This window comes from Gorilla gorilla, chromosome 13 (assembly GCF_029281585.2).
Source record: "Gorilla gorilla gorilla isolate KB3781 chromosome 13, NHGRI_mGorGor1-v2.1_pri, whole genome shotgun sequence".
NCBI lineage: Eukaryota > Metazoa > Chordata > Mammalia > Primates > Hominidae > Gorilla > Gorilla gorilla.
In genome coordinates, this window is record NC_073237.2 from 120,238,647 (window position 1) to 120,258,716 (window position 20,070).

Here is a 20,070-nt window from a genome sequence, read left to right on the forward strand (position 1 = left end):
AAATATATGGCTCACTTTGTTACTTCCTAAGAACAGCAATTCAAACTCATTCTATACAACCAATTTAGAGCATCACCATAGTATATAAAAAGCACAAGCTTCAAGCAGGGATATACAATTAACGTAAAATTCAAAATGTGATCTCAGTGGAGAAAGGCAAATTGAGAGAGGCATAAATGGAGTACTCAAAGATACAAAATGTTCTGTTTTCTAAGTTGAGTGGTGGATATGTGCATTTTCATTTATTCTTTAAACTGTATACATACATATGTATTATATAATTTGTGTGATAGTTTTCATAAATTTCTTTAAAGAATACAGTCACACTAGAATTCAAATCCCAACTCTGTCACTCTGTCCTTTGGACAAGTTGCTTCCTAGCTCTAAGATTTAATCATTCAATACTTGAGGGCCTAATGTATGCCAGGCACTCTTCTAGCTACCAAAGTATTACAAGTGCAAGCAAGACATAATCTCTGCGCTCATGGAGCCCTCTTTTTCTTACCTACATAATTAGAATAATATTTCTTACTTCATTAGGTGGTGGGCAAGAGTTTTATTATAATGAGCTCTCATTAGGCTCAACTCTAGTTTAAAGAAATAATCATTATTACAGCAATCTTGAGAAAAAGAGACAAAGCATATTATAAGCTCATAGTGATATCTTGAGTAAAGCTTTCTTTTTCTAAACGAGTCAGCTATCCCTGACTTTAAAATCAGTTGAAAAAAGCACAGTTAGATGAATTTCCACATCTCTATCCCAAACAAGACTTTTTCTAACTAGCATGTCAAGTACTTAGAGCCAGGAAAATTTACAAAAATGTTTTTAATAATCCATGTCTTTTGAGTGAGTGGCAATTTGTCCCAACTATAGTATCAAGAATCAGGGTCCAGGCCAGGTGCGGTGGCTCATGCCTGTAATCCCAACACTTTGGGAGGCTGAGGTGGGAGGATCTCTTGAGCCCAGGAGTTCGTGACCAGCCTGGGCAACATGGCAAGACCCTATCTCTACAAAAAATTAGCTGAGTGTGGTGGTGTGCACCTGTAGTCCCAGCTACTGGGGAGGCTGAGGTGGGAGGATCACCTGAGTCTGGAAGGTCAAAGCTGCAGTGAACCATGATCACGCCATTGAAAGTGTTATGTAAGAGTGCCTGGGTGATGAGAGCAAGACCCTGTCTCAAAAAAAAAAAAAAAAAAAAGAATCAGGGCCCAGACCTAACACTCCATAAGATGGATTCACTTTCACTGGAAAATAAAAGATAAAAAAAACATAGAATAGCTGAAGTAATCGTGCTGACTTAACAAACAAATGTAAGAATCCCTTGTATAGTTCATGAATAAAACCACATATCCCCTGATTTTCTGTACAATCCTGATTTATCTGCCCCCACATTAACCTTATCTGACTGTTCTAACCACTGCACATGCAGGTAATATTAATCAGCTTTTTTTTGAGATGGAGTCTCGCTCTGTCGCCCCGGCTGGAATACAGTGGTGTGATCGCGGCTCACTGCAACCTCCACCTCCCATGTTCAAGCCATTTTCCTGCCTCAGCCTCCTAAGTAGCTGAGATTACAAGTGCCCGCCACCATGCCCGGCTAATTTTTTTTTTTTTTTTTTTTTTTTTTTTTTTTGAGACGGAGTCTTGCTTTGTTGCCAGGCTGGAGTGGAGTGGCGTGATCTGGGTTCCCTGCAATCTCTGCCTCCCAGGTTCAAGCGATTCTCCTGCCTCAGCCTCCTGAGTAGCTTGAATTACAGGTGCATGCCACCACACCCAGCTGATTTTTGTATTTTTAGTAGAGACGGGGTTTCACCATATTGACCAGGATGGTCTCGATCTCCTGACCTCGTGATCCGCCCACCTCGGCCTCCCAAAGTGTTGGGATTATAGGTGTGAACCCCCGTGACTGGCCTCACCAGCTATTTTTTCATGGTTCTACGACTTCGTGGTTGTCCAACCTGGGCAAGTAAACCTCTGAGTCTCAGTTTCCTCAAACATAAGAGCCATCTTTAGAGAATTGTTCGAGCTTTAAGAAAGTAATGTTAAGAAAAGTGCCTGGGGCATAATAAGGACTCAAGGAAAGTTAGCTATTCTATTGCCATTCTTCAAGCTTGCTGTCATTCACTGTCATTATTATTGAAAAAAATAAGATGAATTTAATTAATATCTCTCTAGAACATTTTAATCTGGAATAAAATTTGACTCTCAAAAGAGCTCCCCCCACCATACCACTTCTCAGGAGACAGCAAGTTGTTTTTAATCTTATTATTATTATTGAGACAGGGTCTAGGTCTGTTGCCTGAGCTATAGTGCAGTGGCACAATCTTGGTTCACTGCAACATCTACCTCCTGGACTCAAGTGATCTCACACCTCAGCCTTCCAAGTAGCTAGGACCACAGGCGTGCACCACCATACCCAACTATGTTTTTGTATGTTTAGTAAAGACAGGGTTTCATCATGTTGCCCAGGCTGGTCTTGAACTCCTGAGCTCCGGCAATCCACCTGCCTCCGCCTCCCAAAGTGCTAGGATTACAGGCGTGAGACACTACCCCCAGCCAGCATCATGTTTTTTAAATCAGCTTTTTAAAAATGTCTAATAATTTTGAGTATCCATTGTGATCACAGATATTCAGGTGAAGCTCCTAGACCACAATTTACAGTCCTGTAAAATGAAAGTTAAACTTCAGAATAACAAATCTGGCTCTCAATATTTTAAGTCAGCAAAAACTCAGTTTTCTTCATGATACTGCTAATATAGAAATGTGTATAGTTAGTTAAGAGATTCTAAGCAAAGATTTTTTTTTTATGTTGCTGCTTAACACCCACGTATCTGAGAAACTCAGCAACCAAAGCACCATGTCTTAGGCATGCCTTTCAGAGTTCCCGGACAGTTTCTCAACCTAACCACCCCATTCTTTTCAAAAAGTGGCCATTGGGCTAATGCACTGAAAATGCTGGGGGTTGGGGTAGGGGGATGTGGGGTAGACACAGGAGGAAGCTGGTCTGCCAAGCATTTCTGAAGAACCTGATGCTGCCAGTCTCCCAGTGCTAAGCATCTGCCCAAGAAGAGTGCCCGCTGCAGGCTAAGATGCCAGCTGTAATGAGACACTTGTGTTTGAAATGCATTCCAGAGTTTTTGTGTGGCCAGTGCCATCTGATCATGGGACCTTGCAGGCTGATCTCTCTTACAAGAGCACCCTCTTCCGAGACCTTTGGTCACACAGGCTGAATTCAGACTTCAGAGTTTTTGCAATTTGAGCTAACTGTCTTGATTTTCTGGGATCCCTATGTAAAGGTAGGTTCTTGAACAAATACACCAATTGGAGTCACAAAATGAAGTGTGGCAAAAAAAAATAAGCATACAAAAATTAAGAACAAAGTAGATCAAAGATCTCCTCAAAATGATATGACTTTTTTTAAGCATTTAAATTACATACATAAACTGACAAGCATTATACAGAAAGATGTTCACTACATCATTTATAACAAGAGAACTTTGGAAACAACCTAAAGATTCCGTTATAAGTAAATGTAGCACATAAACATGATGTAATAATTCATAGCAACTAAAATGATTTCTGCAAATCAACATTAATAATTTTAGGGAAAGCTTAATGAATAATTGGAGAGAGTGAGGAAAACACATATAGCTGAGAGTTCAGAAAAAAAGTTTTTATATTTTATTTACACACACATTCACACACACAAAACAAGACAATAAGGAAATAAATATACTGAAACATTAACAGTAGTTGAGTGATAATTTTTCTCTTGTTCATCATTTTCCAAGAAGTTTAAAATTTTACATACTCAAGAACTAATCAGAAAACAAGCTACTAAAAATTTAAAGACAAATGGAAAAAAACACACACACCAGGATAATCTGTCAGTATGCACTTAAATAACAAGAAAAATTTGAGTATATGTACTTTAATTTACAATGAAAATATAACATACCACAGTATAAGAAAAATTGTAAGAATGAAATTCCCACAGAAGTTTATAGAACAAAATGTACACTAAATCCTCCAATTAAAGACTCATAAAGTAGTTTCAGTGCTTTCTAACCCACCTTCTCACAGCAGGGAATTAATCCCTCTAGGGTGATGCAAACAAACTTCAAAGGGAAGATTATGCCCAGACACTAGTACTGTACAGCGTAAGGTTTATATCTAAGTTTTTCAGATACTTTGGCACAGATCAGAGATGCAGATCCCAGGAACAAAGACTAATCTTAAAGCAGATTCTTTGTAATTATCTAAAATGGCAAAAATAATGCATTAAATATTAGAAAATGGCAAACATAAGTTGTATTAAAAACAAATAAAGCTGTAGAAGCCGACAAAGGTACCTGAAATCAAATATTAAGTGACAGTTTATTCACTGGTAACTAGTAACTAGAAAATCTTATGAATTCCTAAAATATGGAGTTCAGCTTGTGTACTCAAATTTTATTTGTACAATCTTTGGAAAGTGTTCCAATTCAGTGTTAGGGGTCTTAATGCAATTTCTAAGTAGAACTGACAGATCACATGCCCTTCCACAGATGTCATGAGATGCTCTTCAGAGCACAGAACACATGAGGGACAGTTTACAATACATGACTTCACTAGTGTAGACATTAAAAGCAATCAATGGAAAAAAGAACTGTCCTCAAAGTTTACCCTTTCTCACCTCAAATCTTTTTATCATTAGGTAATGTTTTAGGTATGGTTTGAAGTACCTGATCACTTTATAAAATGTTTTAAGTACAGACATAGCATATCGTAGTAAATAAGTTTTATTTAGTTTCCCAATTTTTAAAAATCACCGATGAGGAATCAAATTTAGAGGTTAACTTTTCTGAATATTAATCATCCAATAGAAAACTAATATCCTTAGTAAAGACTTAGATGTAAAAGGCAAAATTATCTATCTCTTTTTTTTTTTTTTGAGACGGAGTCTCACTCTGTCACCCAGGCTGGAGTGCAGTGGCACAATCTCAGCTCACTGCAAGCTCCGCCTCCCAGGTTCAAGCGATCCTCCTGCCTCAGCCACCTGAGTAGCTGGGACTACAGGCATGCACCACCATGCCTGGCTAGTTTTTGTATTTTTAATAGAGACGGGGTTTTACCATGTTGACTAGGCTGGTCTCGAACTCTTGACCTTGTGATCCGCCCACCTCGACCTCTCAAAGTGCTGGAATTACAGGCGTAAGCCACTGCACCCGGCCCTATCTATCTCTTAAAAGAAAATATTGGGCCTGGAGAGGTGGCTCACATCCATAATCCCAACACTTTGGAGTCTGAAGTGGGAGGATCGCTTGATCCAGGAGTTTGATATCAGCCTGGGCAACAAAGTAAGAGCCCATCTCTACATAAAATTTAAAAAGTAAAAAAAAAAAAAAAACGAAAAAAAGGAAATATTGGAAAATATCTTTGTATCTGTAGAGTAGGAAAATATTGATAAATTATACCATATTAAAACCAAGAAGTTTTGGTCAAAGATACCATTGAGTGAAAGACAAACCATAGAAGATATCTATAACACATATAACCAGATAATTAATATCTATAGTATATAAACAATTTCTTATAAACCAATGAGGAAAAGGTAGAAAACTCAATTTTAAAAATGAGCAAGTAGCCTGAATGAGTACTTTATAAAAGATATTCACGAGGCCAATAAGCCTATACCAGCTACTAAGGAGGCTAGTACCATCTACTAAGGAGGCTAAGGTGGGAGGAACACTTGAGCCCAGGAGTTCGAGGCTGCAATGAACAATGATCACGCCACTGCACTTCAGCTGGGCAAAGGAGCAAGACTTTGTCTCTAACTAATAAACAAACAAATAAGTAAGAAGCCAGTAAGCATATAAGAAGGGGTTCAATCTCACTAGTCTTCAACAAAATGCAAATAAAAAACAACAAGGAGATACTACTACATAACCATCAGGTTGGCAAAAGTCAAATCTAACTGTACCAAGGGCTGATGAAGTTGTAGAGCAGTAAGTGTAGACTACCAAACACTGCAGGTGGGAGTACAGACTGGCACAATCCATTTTGTAAAAGTATGGCATGATTCAGTAATCAAGTATGTTCTATATGGAAATGTATGTTTACATGTGCCAGGATTCATACGTAGGAAAGGTCACAGTAGCATGGCTTATAGTAGCCAAAAACTGCGAACAACTTCAAAGGTCAACAGTAGAATGGATAACTAAATTCTGAAATAATTCTATAGTACACTACACAGCAATGAAAATCTATGACTGCAGTTACACACAACATGGAAGACCCTTTCAAACATAATTGAGCAAAAAAGCAGCAGAGCTACATACAGAATAATTCCATTTCTATAAAATTCAGAAGGCGGCACAATTCAATTATATTTTTTCAAGGAGGTATACTTATGTAGCAAAACTATGAAGAAAAACAAAGAGATGATTATCATAAAAGTCAGGATAGTAGTTACCTCTGAAGGGAGGGAGGGAGGGGCCTCTGGGGTGCTGGGCAAACCCACCTGTAACATTTACAGGGCTTAGGCAAGGGTTCAAATAGAGACCTACAGACCATACATCTGAATATTTAAATATTTAAAAGTTTTAAAACAAGCATACAAACTATTAAATATTTTCTATCCTCCTGCCATAATAAATATACCTTTACAACTGACTAGAAGGCCAGGTTCATATTGTGTTTTTGTATTTTGCATTCCATGGAGAAAAGCAGTGGTGCAGGGCAAATTGGCCATTGGCTCACTGCCCACTGCCCCCTCTCCATCCTGTACTGCAAGCTGTATCCCATACCCTATTCCCCACTGACAGCTATCCCTAGGCCACCCTTAGACCTAGGGATGTATACACCAGTAGCATAGTCCACTCCCAGGAGGACAGACCCCAGGGGAGAGACTCACACAGGCTCCAGAAACAAGCTCAAGGCCATTTGGGCAAGAAGTTCTGAGATGCTGGGTGCTCAAAGCATGGTCTAGGATGGAACGGTTTAGTCTCCAAGTGAGCATGTTCCGTAGGCCCCAGAGACTCCTTGCCCTGTGGAAAGGGCATTGGTAGAGGAGGGACAAAGCAGATCCTTCTAAAGCATCAGGCCAAGGCAGGGGTCCCTCTTGCCAGGACCAGTATTTCTGAAGAACTGGATAACATTATATTTCTTAACCTGGATCATAATAACATGGTTACTCAATTTATACTTATTTGTTAAACTGTACATATGTTTTATGTACTTTTTCACAAATAACAGGACAGATATCATGTGTCTGCTTACTGGATGCACTGAAAAATACATAACACTTTTGAGATACTTTTACCAAAAACCCATAACCTGCGTCTAATCATGAAGATCCAATCAGACAGATACAAATCCAGGAACTTTCTACAAAACAACAGACCCAAATTCTTCAAAAACATGTCAAAAAAGACAAAGAAAGGTTGTAAAAATTATTCTGGGCTGAAAGGAAGTAAACTGACATGAAAACTAAATGGACTGCATGATTCCGGATTGGATTCTGGGTCACAGGGAAAATGCTACTATAAAGGACATGACATAACAATTGATTAAATTTAAATATGGACAACTGACATTATATCAATATTAAATTTTCTGATTTCAACCATTATACCAGGGGTATATAAGAATATGTCTTTATTCTTAGGAGATATATCCAGAATATCTCCTGGATATGCAGGGGTGAAGGGTCATAATGTCTGCAACTCACTCTTAAATGATTCAGCAATAATTCTGTGTGTGTATACTCACATGCACACATATGTGCTGTGTATGTATTGGGGGGGTGATAAAGCAAATGCAGCAAAATAATAACAATTGACAAATCTAAGGAAAGAGCATACGCACTTGGACTGTCCTTGTAACTCTTAAAATAGTCTCAAAACAATTCATTTGATCCAGCAATCCCATTACTGAGTATATACCCAAAGGAAAATAAATCATATTAAAAAGATAACTGCATTCATATTTTTATAGAAGCACTATTTACAATAGCAAAGATACAGAATCAATATAAGTGTCCACCAATGGGCAATTGGATAAAGAAAATGTGGAATACTACTCAGCCATAAAAAAGAATGAAATGTCTTTTGCAGTTCCATGGATGGAACTGGAGGCCATTCTTTTAAGTGAAATAGAAAGTCAAATACAGCATGTTCTCACCTATAAGTGGGAACTAAATGATGTGTACACATGGTCATAGAGTGTGGAATAATAGGCACTGGAGACTCAAAAGGGTGGGAGGGGCTGAGGGATAAGAAATTACTTAATGGGTACAATGTACACTATTCAGGTGATGGGTACACTAAAAGCCTAGACTTCACCACTATGCAATATATGCATGTAACACAACTGCTCTTGTAAACCCTAAATTTATACTAATTAAAAAATAAGGGCCAGGCGCGGTGGCTCACGCCTGTAAGTAATCCCAACACTTTGGGAGGCTAAGGCAGGCGGATAACGAGGTCAAGAGTTCGAGACAGCCTGGCCAACATAGTGAAACCCCGTCTCTACTAAAAATACAAAAAATTAGCCGGACGTGGTGGTGGGCACCTGTAATCCCAGCTACTTGGAAGGCTGAGGCAGAAGAATTGCTTGAATCCGGGAGGCGGAGGTTGCAGTGAGCCGAGATCATGCCATTGCACTCCAGCCTGGGCGACAGTGCAAGATGCCATCTCAAGAATAATAATAATAAAATAAAATACTTGCAAAACAAAAAGTTAAAAAAACAGGCTGGGCATGGTGGCTCATACCTGTAATCCCAGCACTTTGGGAGGCCGAGGTGGGTAGATCACCTGAGGTCAGGAGCTCAAGACCAGCCTGGCCAACATGGTGAAACCTGTCTACTAAAAATATAAAAGTTAGCTGGGAGTGGTGGCGGGCACCTGTAATCCCAGCTACTTGGGAGGCTGAGGCAGGAGAACTACTTGACCCAGGAGGCGGAAGCTGCAGTGAGCCGAGATTGTGCCATTGCACTCCAGCCTGGGTGACAAGAGAGCAACTCCATCTCATGAAAATAAATACATAAAATAAAAGTTTAAAAAATAAACTGTAGAGTTAAACAAAGGTGTTGTCTATGGGGAGAGGAATTAGATGGCTGAAATAGGAAGTAGTATAAATGCTATTCACTTTGTTCATTCTTCCATTTCATCTGTACCTTTCAGATTTTGTTCATATTAACAAATGCCTTCTCCGTGCCTGACCAACACGGAGAAGCCCTGTCTCTATTAAAAATACAAAATTAGCTGGGCGTGGTGGCACATGCCTGTAATCCCAGCTACTCGGGAGGCTGAGACAGGAGAATCGCTTGAACCCGGGAGGCAGAGGTTGCGGTGAGCCAAGATCACACCATTGCACTCCAGCCTGGGCAACAAGAGCAAAACTCCATCTCAAAAAAAAAATAATAATATTATTATTATATGCAGGTGTTTTTGTGGGTGGACCAAGAGTCCTAAACATACCTTTGGCAAAATGTATCACCTCTTAGGCACCAAGAAAAAGAACACTAGATCATAAGGTTATTTTTCTCATTAACCAAGAAAGATTTTAAGTTAAGAAGCAATATATGCTGCCTGCACAAGATACCCTGGTCTTTCCTAGGACCCTCTTGTCCAGGAACACATATTCAAATTAGCCCAAAAGCTAAAGCCAGAGGAGGTGTTTCCTTCAACTAATTTTCAACCTTCTTTTGCCAGCAGACATAAAATTTACTAAATTAAGTCCAAGCATCTCCTTCTAGATTAGTGGCAGACAATTTCCTTTATATTATTTTGTATCCTATAATCTAATTCTACCATTAGATTGGTAGACTAGAGGTGAAGCCCTGCTCATTAGCAAGGTGACAATATTTCACACTAAATAGTTGACTTCCAGGCATCTGTGAAAGATGCAAACCAAGACCCAATGATTACAATGAATAAAGCCATACTTCAAGCCTATTATGCTTGAACTCTTAATTCAGACTATTCACTGTGTTTTCATTCTCCATTCTTCCTAGGATAATGTGGACATGAATAAAAGGAAAAAGGCACTTAAACATACTTAAAGACAAATAACAATTTACTCATATTCACATATTATCTCATGTGCATGGCTATCTCAAACAATAAGTAACACACCATATCATAATCAAACATGCAAAGTACCTGAAAGAGTGCCACCTGTCCTGGGATAGGCCACTTCAACATATACTTCAAATGTGGTCTCTGGATTCTGCCTACAAAAGAAACAGATCATGATTACTGACAAAGATTGAGGCAGCATGGTATAGAACATGTGGGCTATGGTATTAAACAGATCTTCCTTGAAATCATTAGCTCACAACTTAATGGCCGTGGAACTTTGGACAAGCTACACTATTTCTCTGAGCCCATGCCTTCCTAAACTACAAAATGAAAACACCTAGCCAAAGAATTACTGTAAAACTTAAAATATATATATATATATACAGGTCAGGTGTGGTGGCTCACACCTGTAATCCCAGCACTTTGGGAGGCCAAGGTGGGAGGATCACTTGAGGCCAGGAGTTCAAAACGAGCCTGGGCAATATAGCAAAACCCTGTCTCTACTAAAAATGCAAAAATCAGCCAGACATGGTGGTGCACACCTATAATGCAAGCTACTTGGGAGGCTAAGGTGGGAGGATCACTTCAGCCCAGGAGGCGGAGGTTGCAGTGAGCTAAGATCATGCTACTGCACTCCAGCCTGGGTAACAGAGTGAGACGCTGTCTCAAAAATGAATAATAAAATTATACACACACACACACACACACACACACACAAATTGTCTAGGCATGATGTCTGGCACATAATAGGCTAGCCATTACTATGGTTTTACAGATGTCACATTTCCAATTTCCACAGCTGGATCACCAAACCCAGAGGTAGAAATTTGAGGAAACTCAGACCAAGGCAACACCAGCACAGATTAGCCCTCTCCTCAGTATATTCCAGAATAAAACATGAATGTGACAAGATTAACTTGCTTATGTACAGGTTTTCAAGACTTAAACAAGAGGAACAGTGTATCTCACTAGACTACTGTGAAGACAAGATGCCAATCTAAACGTAAGACACTGTTCCCACATAGCTATATAACCTTGATAAGTTCATGATCTTCAGGATTCAATGGGCCTTCACCTGTATTGGCAATGGTAAGTGTATGAATTTTCATTATTATACTCTTACTTATTTCATAACAGTTCATAAATTTGTTTATTTACGTATTTATTTTGAGACAGAGTCTCACTCTGTCATCCAGGCTGAAGTGCAGTGCCACGATCTCAGCTCACTGCAACCTCTGCTTCCCGGGTTCAAGCGATTCTCCTGCCTCAGCCTCCCAAGTAGCTTGGATTACAGGAACACACCACCACGCCCAGCTAATCTTTTGTATTTTAGTAGAGATGGGGTTTCACCATGTTGGCCAGGCTGGTCTCAAATTCCTGACCTCAAGTAATCCACCCGCCTTGGCCTCCCAAAGTGCTGGGAGCCACTGCACCCAGCCAATAGTTCATAAATTTTTAAAAGATCACGGAACAGAATGTTAATGGTTAATTCTAGATAATAAGAATACTGTGGTTATATTACTTTTAAATTTTCTCTTTAATTTCAAAACTACCATAAAAAGATGTTTTCAGATGAAATAAAAATCATGTAGCAGAAGAAAATGTTGTACTTTCAAATATCTGTAACTTAATTCTATTTTAAATCTGACAACAAACATGAGGTAAGAAACCTTCTGAGTTGCCTAATCATCTCTAAGGATTTATTTACATCAAATAAATACTTTTAATATGCCCAGTGGCATCTACTTTTCAAAATAGCAATCTCAGTTATCTCATTTCATCGTCATCATAATCCTGAGAGATAGGTGTGTCAGGATTACTCCAACCATACAAATGAGCAACCTCATGCAAAGGGAGTCTAAAGTGACTTGTCTAGAAACATGGCCAGGACCAGAACTCATGCCTCCTGTTTCTCAAATCCTATTTCACTTGATTCTAGAATGAACTGTTTCCCCCAACGTTTTCACATCTCTTACAACCGACAGCATTTTACAATTCTAAGAGCCAGCATTTTTTCTTAGTAATACCTTAAATAAATGCTTATATTATAAATAATGGCATTTTACACTCAGTAAAAAATGGTAATACTCCCTCTACTTCCTTAGGAGGGGAAAGAAAAATATGTGTTTTGTGAATCAGGAATCTACTTATTTCGGGGGTGTAAAATTGTCATTTCTCCCCCAGAGAGAAACACGGGCTTTTGCTTTCAAGTGTCTGTAGCAAAGACCTGGCTGCTCTAAAATTCAAGGTATTTAAATATACCTTGTCAAACTGAGTTATTTTTAAAATCAGACATTAAGTCACAGTATCTTACTTAAAAAAATTAAGTAAACTGAAGTTTCAAGAGGACCTTAAAAAATTGTTGTGCTCTTTTTTCCCTGCAAGAGGGTACAAAATGATCTTGGCATCTTTGGCATATGGGACCAAATATTTGTGGAAAATGCCATATGCAAACACCCCTTTCATTCAAAAGATCTTAAGGTAGAACATTTGATGAAAGAAAGGGAAGTTCAAAGGTCATCTTTCATGAGTAATAGGTAGTATAATCTGAAGAGCATCAGGAAGATTCTCTCTGAAACCTCAAAATGTCTTTCTTAAGCCTAGTTTGCAAATGGCTGAATTTCATCTCAGAATTTTATTCCTTTGGATTAATATAACAGCCTTCAAAGTGTGTTCTTCAGGACCCTAGGACTTCATGGAGGTTCTTTAGAGCTTCCCACATTTTTACTCAAGTTTCCATTTTTAATTTATTTTTATGCATTTTAAAAATTGAAATAAAATGAGCATGCAAAGGTGTTATATCCAAACTTTAAAACACGGGGATACCAACACATTATCCTGTACCACAGGGTGTTTTGTACAGCCCTGCTATCTAAGTGAAAAATGGCCTAATGTATATACTCATTGTTTCTGCTGCTTCTTCCTTTCTCTAACATACTCCAACCAGGCTTCTGAACCCATGACACCACTGAAACAACTTGGTCAAGGTAACCACAGACCTCTGCATTGCTAAAATGTATTTAAATGCTCAATTCTCAGTGCTCATCTTACTCGGCCTGTCAATAGCATTTGATAGTTGATCCATCTGCCCTCCTCCTTGAATGTCTTTCTTTTCCTGGCTTCCAGGACGTTGCTCTCTGTCGATCCTCTTCCTACCTCACTGGCTACTCCTTTGCGAATTCCTTCTCAGGTTAGCTCTCCTACTGTCCCTGTCTCCACTCATTGCTTAGATGATCTCAGCCAGTCTCTGGGCTTTCATTACCATGCATACAAGCCCCAGTCACATCTCCAACCTGACTACTTCTTCCCTGACTCCAGACTCCCTTACCCAGCTGCCTACTCAACATCCCCACTGGGCCAGGCATGGTGGGGGATGCCCAGCTACTGGAGAGGCCAACGCAGGAGGATTGTTTGAGGCCAGGAGTTTGAGACCAGCCTGAGCAACAGAGCAAAACCTTGTTTCAAAAAAAAAAAAAAAAATCCCATTTGGGCATCTAAGAAGCATTTCTAATTTAACATATCATATTTTTCTCCCTCAAACCTGCATCTCCTGAACTCTACTAGTTGCTGAGACTAACAAAACTTAATGTCATCCTCGACTCCCCTGTTTCATATGCCACAGTCAACCAATCAGAAAATTCTACTGATTCTACCATCAAAATACATCCAGAATCTCAACGTTTCTCAGCACCCCCAAATACAACCATCCTTGATAGATCACTATCATATCACCTCGATTACTGCAGCACCCTCCTGATGGGTCTCCCTGCTTTCTTCCTTGCCCCTCTATAGAGTCAGATCACAACATTAACAGACAGTAATCCTTTTATTCTGAAGTTCAGGTTATGTCACTTCTTTGCTCAAATCTCCTAAAAGCTCCCCACACCACTCAAAGTCAAGTCAAAGTTGTAGTCCAGGAGCTGCACATTGATAATTGTTGCCCCACAATATGAATATATATAATACCTTTGAACTGTACACTTGAACGTGGTTAAGATGGGAAGTCTTATGTGAAATTTACCACAATTTAAACAAACAAAACAAAAAAAGCAGGTGGCAGTCCTTAGCAATGCCTACAAAGTCCTACATGATCTGGCCTCTGCCTACCTGTCCAACTTCATTTTATACCTCTCTCCCCTTGCCCACTGAACTCCAGCCACAATGACCTTCTTTCTGCTCCTCAAACACACCAAAGAGAAGTCCCATCTTACAGTCCTTTATATTGATCTTCACACAGGTGGTCCTTCTTGGCATTGAAAACTCAGCTTATATTTGGCCTCCTCAGAAAGACCTTCCCCAACACACACTCTATCACCTAACTGTAATTCTCCACATTATACCTGCCATCATCTTGGTTTACAGTCAGTCTCCTTTCTCTAAATGTAAGCTGCTGGAGAGCAGGGATCTTGTCTATCATGTCAAGGAGTGTTTCCCTGGTGCCTGGGCAGTGACTGGCACACAGCCAGTGCCACCTAAATACTGGGTAGAAGGCATAAAGAATAGAGTTGCCTTCCTGAGGTCTAAAAGATTTCAATAAATGATGGGTGTGATCATCCAGTTCCACGATTCTCAAACTTTAGCAAGTACTATAGTCATCCGGTTCCACGATTCTCAAACTTTAGCAAGTACTATAGTCACCTGGAGGGCTTAACTGAAAGATTTCAGTTCCCATCCCCAGAGTGTCTCAGGTGGGACCCAAGAATTAGTATTTCTAACAAGTCTCCAAGTCATCCTGATGCTGCTGGACCCGTGACCATACTTTAAGAACTACCAGTTAAGTAGAATTCTTCCAGATAATTCAGAATATACATCATAAACATAGGGGATACCACAGTAATCCATTATTTCAATAGTGCTTTTGCAATAAAAGATAAATTTCAAAGAAAAAAGGCATTTGTGGAAACAAGGAAGGTTACTCCCCTTCTTCTACCACTATCTGTAGTTATTGCCTCACTCTAATGAGTCATAATAAAGCCACCTAAGATTCTTACTTAGTTCAAACAGCTGGTAGAGTTCTATTCCATTACATGGAGCCAAGGATTATGACAGTCTCAAAAAAAAAAAAAAAAAAGAGCTAAAATGCTAAGAACAAATTGGTCTATAATTATAAGTTATGGTCATGCTTATCCATGATCATTTCCATGTTGCCTTATGGAAGAAGTGGTGAGTAATGTTGTGACAAGTTATGTAACATACCAACAAATATACATCAGTTATTTTAAGGGCCAGGGAAGCCAACACAGATAGAAGCATTCTCTATTTCTCTGCAAATCAAAAAAAAAAAAAGTGCCTCCTCTAAATGCAAATAGCCAAGCAACCCCTTTAGCGGGTATTTTCATTAAGCCTGTAAACAATTAAGACTATAACAATTTCCAGAGGCTCTCTGCGACCACCTTGAGATTGCTTATCCCTCCATTACTCTTCAGGATGTTTAATATTTTTAACTTCTTGGCTAAAGGAACTGAAAATCCTATTTCTGTCCTATTAACACTCACTGCTAATTTGGTACATGTAATGATGCTGAGAATGCCACATCCAGAGCCAATTTTCCAATATGGACCCAAGTTTTCCCAGAACACTTCATGATACATCTTAAGATATTACCATGGAAATGTCCTGGTTCTGCCATGATATCCCATTATTAATTGTTTCATTCTCCTATAGACTCCTAACCCTGCCCACCTGCCAAGCATTTTTTTTTTTTTGCCTCCCACCCCCCATCTTCTTCAGTCTTGTACCCTACAATCCAGCCATATAGATCTACTTGTAGCTCTCTAAGCAAACCATGCATGCATGCCCTAATTCTAGGACAATTATACCATTTCCATACAGCTAACATCACTTACTGCTTCCTATGTGCCAGCCATGATCTTAAGCACTTCACATGCATTACCTCAGTTAGTCCTCAACAACCCCACAGGTACTACTACTCCCGGTTTAGAGATGAGGACACTGAAGCTCACAGAGAATAAATTGGCCAAAGACAAAATGACCAAGCAGCAGAATCAGCATGGAACTAACTCCAAAGACAATAACCACTTCACTATTCTACATTATTCAATTGCTTTTTTGCCAAGAACAGTCTTTCCAGGCTTTTTCACTTGACAAACTCAGGCACTTCCTCTTCTCTAGGAAGTATTATTGTTCAACAACCCTCCCATCTCCCACCTGACCTGCAAGCGCGCGCGCGCACACACACACACACTCACTCTCTCTCTCTCTCACACACACACACACGCACACAGCCTAGACTGGGTTAAGTGCCCCACCTCTATGCTCCCAAGCACCCTGTACTTCCCACTCTCCAGGCTCTCACCATATTCAACCCTGGTACAATTACAATTACCTGGGGGGCTTTTAAAAATCCTGATGCCCAGTCTATATGGCAGACCAATTAAATCAGAATCTCCAGGCACTGATACTTTTTAACTCCTAAACTTATTCCAAAGTACAGCCAAGGTTGAGAACCACTGGTGTGTCTCAGATAAAATAGAATACATTCTTCCCCACTAGACTGGCAGCTCCTTGAGGGTACCAACTGTGTCTTCTCATAACCCTAGTCTGACACCTGGCTCAATAAATGTTTCATGAATGAGTTTTCCTCCAACATCTGACACATTTCCAGCTCCCACTAATCACTTCTCTTTCTCTGACAAGAGGTAGTTTACAGAATACACACTGCTTACACCTATTACTCTGTAAAGATGTTTTCCTTTGGAGTAAAAGTTCTCAATAAATCACACCTGCTGACAACAGCCTCAGCTCTTAAATACTGAAAAATGGCAAATACAAACAGCTAAAACATTTTTGAAAGAAGGGAGGTCTGCTCAGTTTTTGCTTCTGGGAGAATGAAGGCTGAGAGTAAGCCAATAGAGCATTTCTATTCAAGATCTCTCTGCTGAACACTGTTCTCAGTGATTCACCGGAAGGGTCATGCTCAGTGCTCAGGACCATGTTCTTTTTTTTTCTTTTTGAGATAGTCTCACTCTGTTGCCCAGGCTGGAGTGCAGTGGCATGATCTCAGCTCACTGCAATCTCTGCCTCCCGGGTTCAAGTGATTATCCTGCCTCAGCCTCCCGAGTAGCTGGGATTACAGGCACCTGCCACCATGTCCGGGATTTTTGTAATTTTAGGAGAGATGGGGTTTCACCATGTTGCCCAGGCTGGTCCTGAACTCTTGACCTCAAGTTATCTGCCCGTCTCAGCCTCCCAAAGTTCTGGGATTACAGGCGTGAGCCACCACACCCAGCCAGGACCATGTTCTCAAAATGATTAACTACACTCAGCTTGAAGCCATGAAATAGACAAAGGCTTTGACAGTATTTAGGCAGCAGGAAAGCTTAATGGCGTTTTTTGTTTTGTTTTTTTTTTCAAGGCATCATGCTATTGATCACTCTGCTGGATCATCAGCTTTTAATTAGGATCTACTTTTCCTCAATTACAATATATGAGATTAGGAGAAAAATGTAACATTAACTCCTCATAAAATGAATCTGTGTTGCATACGGTAACCATGCCACAATGGTAGGCCCTAGTCCTTTTAAGGGTAATTTAGAGCTACAGACCTGAAACGAAATAGTTATTAGGACCCCTTACTCATTTCACGGCCTTCAAAACTTCAAACCAGCTTCAGCGCAGTGTTTCCTTAGTTACAAACTTGCATGCTGAAGGGGCTGAGGTGTACTGTTTAAAAATTCATACCAGTTGAACTCTCTTAAACTTGACAACATGGTCAAAAGAAACTGTATACACTTCAGAATGCACTAGCAAACATCACCTAATAAACATTGATTCCTTTAAGCTAGAAAAACAAGCAAAAAGGTAGTGTTAAAGTTTCCAACAAGTCTCCATTTGTTTCACTGGACTCTGAAATTAAAGCCTTTTTTTCCAGGCTGAAAACGTTGTATCAAAGAGTGCTTTCTAGCCCATAACAAGTTAACACCTCCATAGGAGAATGCAGTCATTGTTGAGACTTGTTAGAAAATTAACTTAGTTGTGTAATTACACAAACAAGTCGTTTCAAGACTACACTTAACTTCATTTCTAATAATGTTCTCAGGATCAGATTAATGAAGATACGCAGATATTGCTATGAAAAGAGTCACAAAGGTTTACCTTCCATATATCCCTACGGGAAGATTCTTAAGCCTCTAAGTGCAAGCAAGGTAATTGGAGGAGGGTTAGCTGCATTCCAAGCAAAGAGACAAAGCCTGAACACCCCTCAGCAATGTGCAGTAGTACAACACCACAGTGTTAATAAGTTGTCTCATATGCTGAGCTGCAGTGTAAAATCTAGGCTGTACCCATTAAGGGCATTTGCAAAGGTGATATTTATCTCATTATCAATAAACATTTTTTGACCTTAAAAAAATGTAAAAACCTCCCCTTCCCTTTCTGAACAGTTTAGTCCTAAACCTGTTAGGAAGGCAGAGTGAGGTAGACGTTCATGCTGGTGACAGCCCAGTGTGAGATGTCAGAGCCTGGGCGGGGCAAGGAAGGCGTCCCTATGAAGGGGCAACATCCATGCTGAGGGATGTCCTGGCATAAGATGCACAATCCAACTGGATGAGGAAGACATCTACTCAGGGAACAACCTGGTGTGGGAAGTCAGAACCTGAGTGGGGTGGAAGGGTATTCACACACAGCACAGCTGGGCCTGGGGTGTTGAAGCACAGGCAGAATGAGGGGGTACCCATGTGAGGGCATCCCAACACAGGGTGTCAGAGCTGCAGAGGGTGAGGAGCACGTCTAAGCATTAGGGCCCCCGAGAATGGAGGCCAGTGCCCAAGCAGGCATGAGGAGATCGTCCATGTTGGGTAGGAGGAGGCTTCCCAGAGTGAGTGGGAGTCAGAGTCCAAGCAGGGCAGTGGGGCAGGAGGTGTGGAGAACCACCATCAAGGCCTTGTGATGCCAAGAAAGCAAAGTGAAGAAGGAGGCGAGCATGCACACAGGGTAGGGGTGAAAGGGCCGTGTGCCTAATCTGAACCCAAGGCTACTTGGAAGACATGGGGAAGGCTGGTTTCTTACAGTTGAAGTTAACAGAAAACCAACATGACTTATACAAAGTTGGATTTGAACTGAAGATATTAGAATGTGCTCAAGGTTTATATGTATATATATAACTTGATAGAAAAATAAAGCATAAATGTAACCTGACTTTTCACATGCACACATATTTCCCAGCTCTGGCTACTGGGAGGGCCTGGGAGCAGCAACACCCCAACAGCAATGAGCACACCTAATTCCCAGGCCTTGGCTTCTAAATACAGTTCTCCTCTAAAAGGAACCAGGGCTCCTAGGAGAAATAGCTGATTCTAGCACTAAGACAGGGAACGTGCTAGATGAACTTGGAACATTTTTTGTGCCAGGAAGAAAAGAAGTGCTCAAAGAATGATGGGGATACATTGAAGGGACATGGGAGCAAGCCTGAAAGGGCTTCCACTGGCCAAATCTGGGGCAGTCTGAGCATCCAAATCAGTAAGGATATTAACAGATTTGGATCCATCAAATAAAACAAGAAGCCATGAGTTCATATGCATCTAAATAAGGGAATAAATTGAAAAGTTTAATGAGAAATGGTATATTTACACAGTTTCAAAGTACCTCCCCCACAAAATACGGAATACAAGGGAGAAGAGAGTAACTTTCAATGTAGAAGTTTGGCAAAAACCTAGTCAAGTCAAAGTGATCACCATCAGTAATGGAAGAAACTGCTGGACCGCAAAGAGCAGGGCACAGCATCACTGCTGCGATATTCCTGTCGGAGATGCTACACCTGAAGAAACATCAGACAAAACCAAGTGGAAGGACCTTCTAGAAAATATCTGGCCTCAATCTTCAAAAGTGTCAACGTCATGAAAATCAAGGAAAGGCTGAAAATCTCTTCCAGACTAAAGGAAACTAAAGAGAAATGACAACTAAATGCAATGTGTGATTCTTTTGCTGTAAAGGATGTTATTGGGACCACTAGTGAAACCTGAATGCAGTCTTAGGATTAGACACAGT

At 40.1% G+C, this 20,070-nt stretch overlaps 1 protein-coding gene across 15 annotated transcripts in view; it reads right to left on the reverse strand.

Annotated features, from left to right (window-relative positions):
• DENND1A (DENN domain containing 1A) overlaps positions 1-20,070 on the reverse strand; it is a 543,118-nt gene that overhangs the window by 488,112 nt on the left and 34,936 nt on the right. For 14 of the 15 annotated variants that reach the window (XR_010130361.1, XM_031014509.3, XM_031014508.3 and 11 more), the window contains exon 2: positions 10,147-10,217. Coding sequence is in view for 14 of the 15 variants with exons in the window: in XM_031014508.3 (XP_030870368.2) it covers positions 10,147-10,217 (71 nt within the window). In the remaining variant the exon portion in view is untranslated. Of the gene's footprint in view, positions 1-10,146; positions 10,253-20,070 lie in introns of those variants that run through there. The other variant, XM_031014507.3, reaches the window with a different exon arrangement.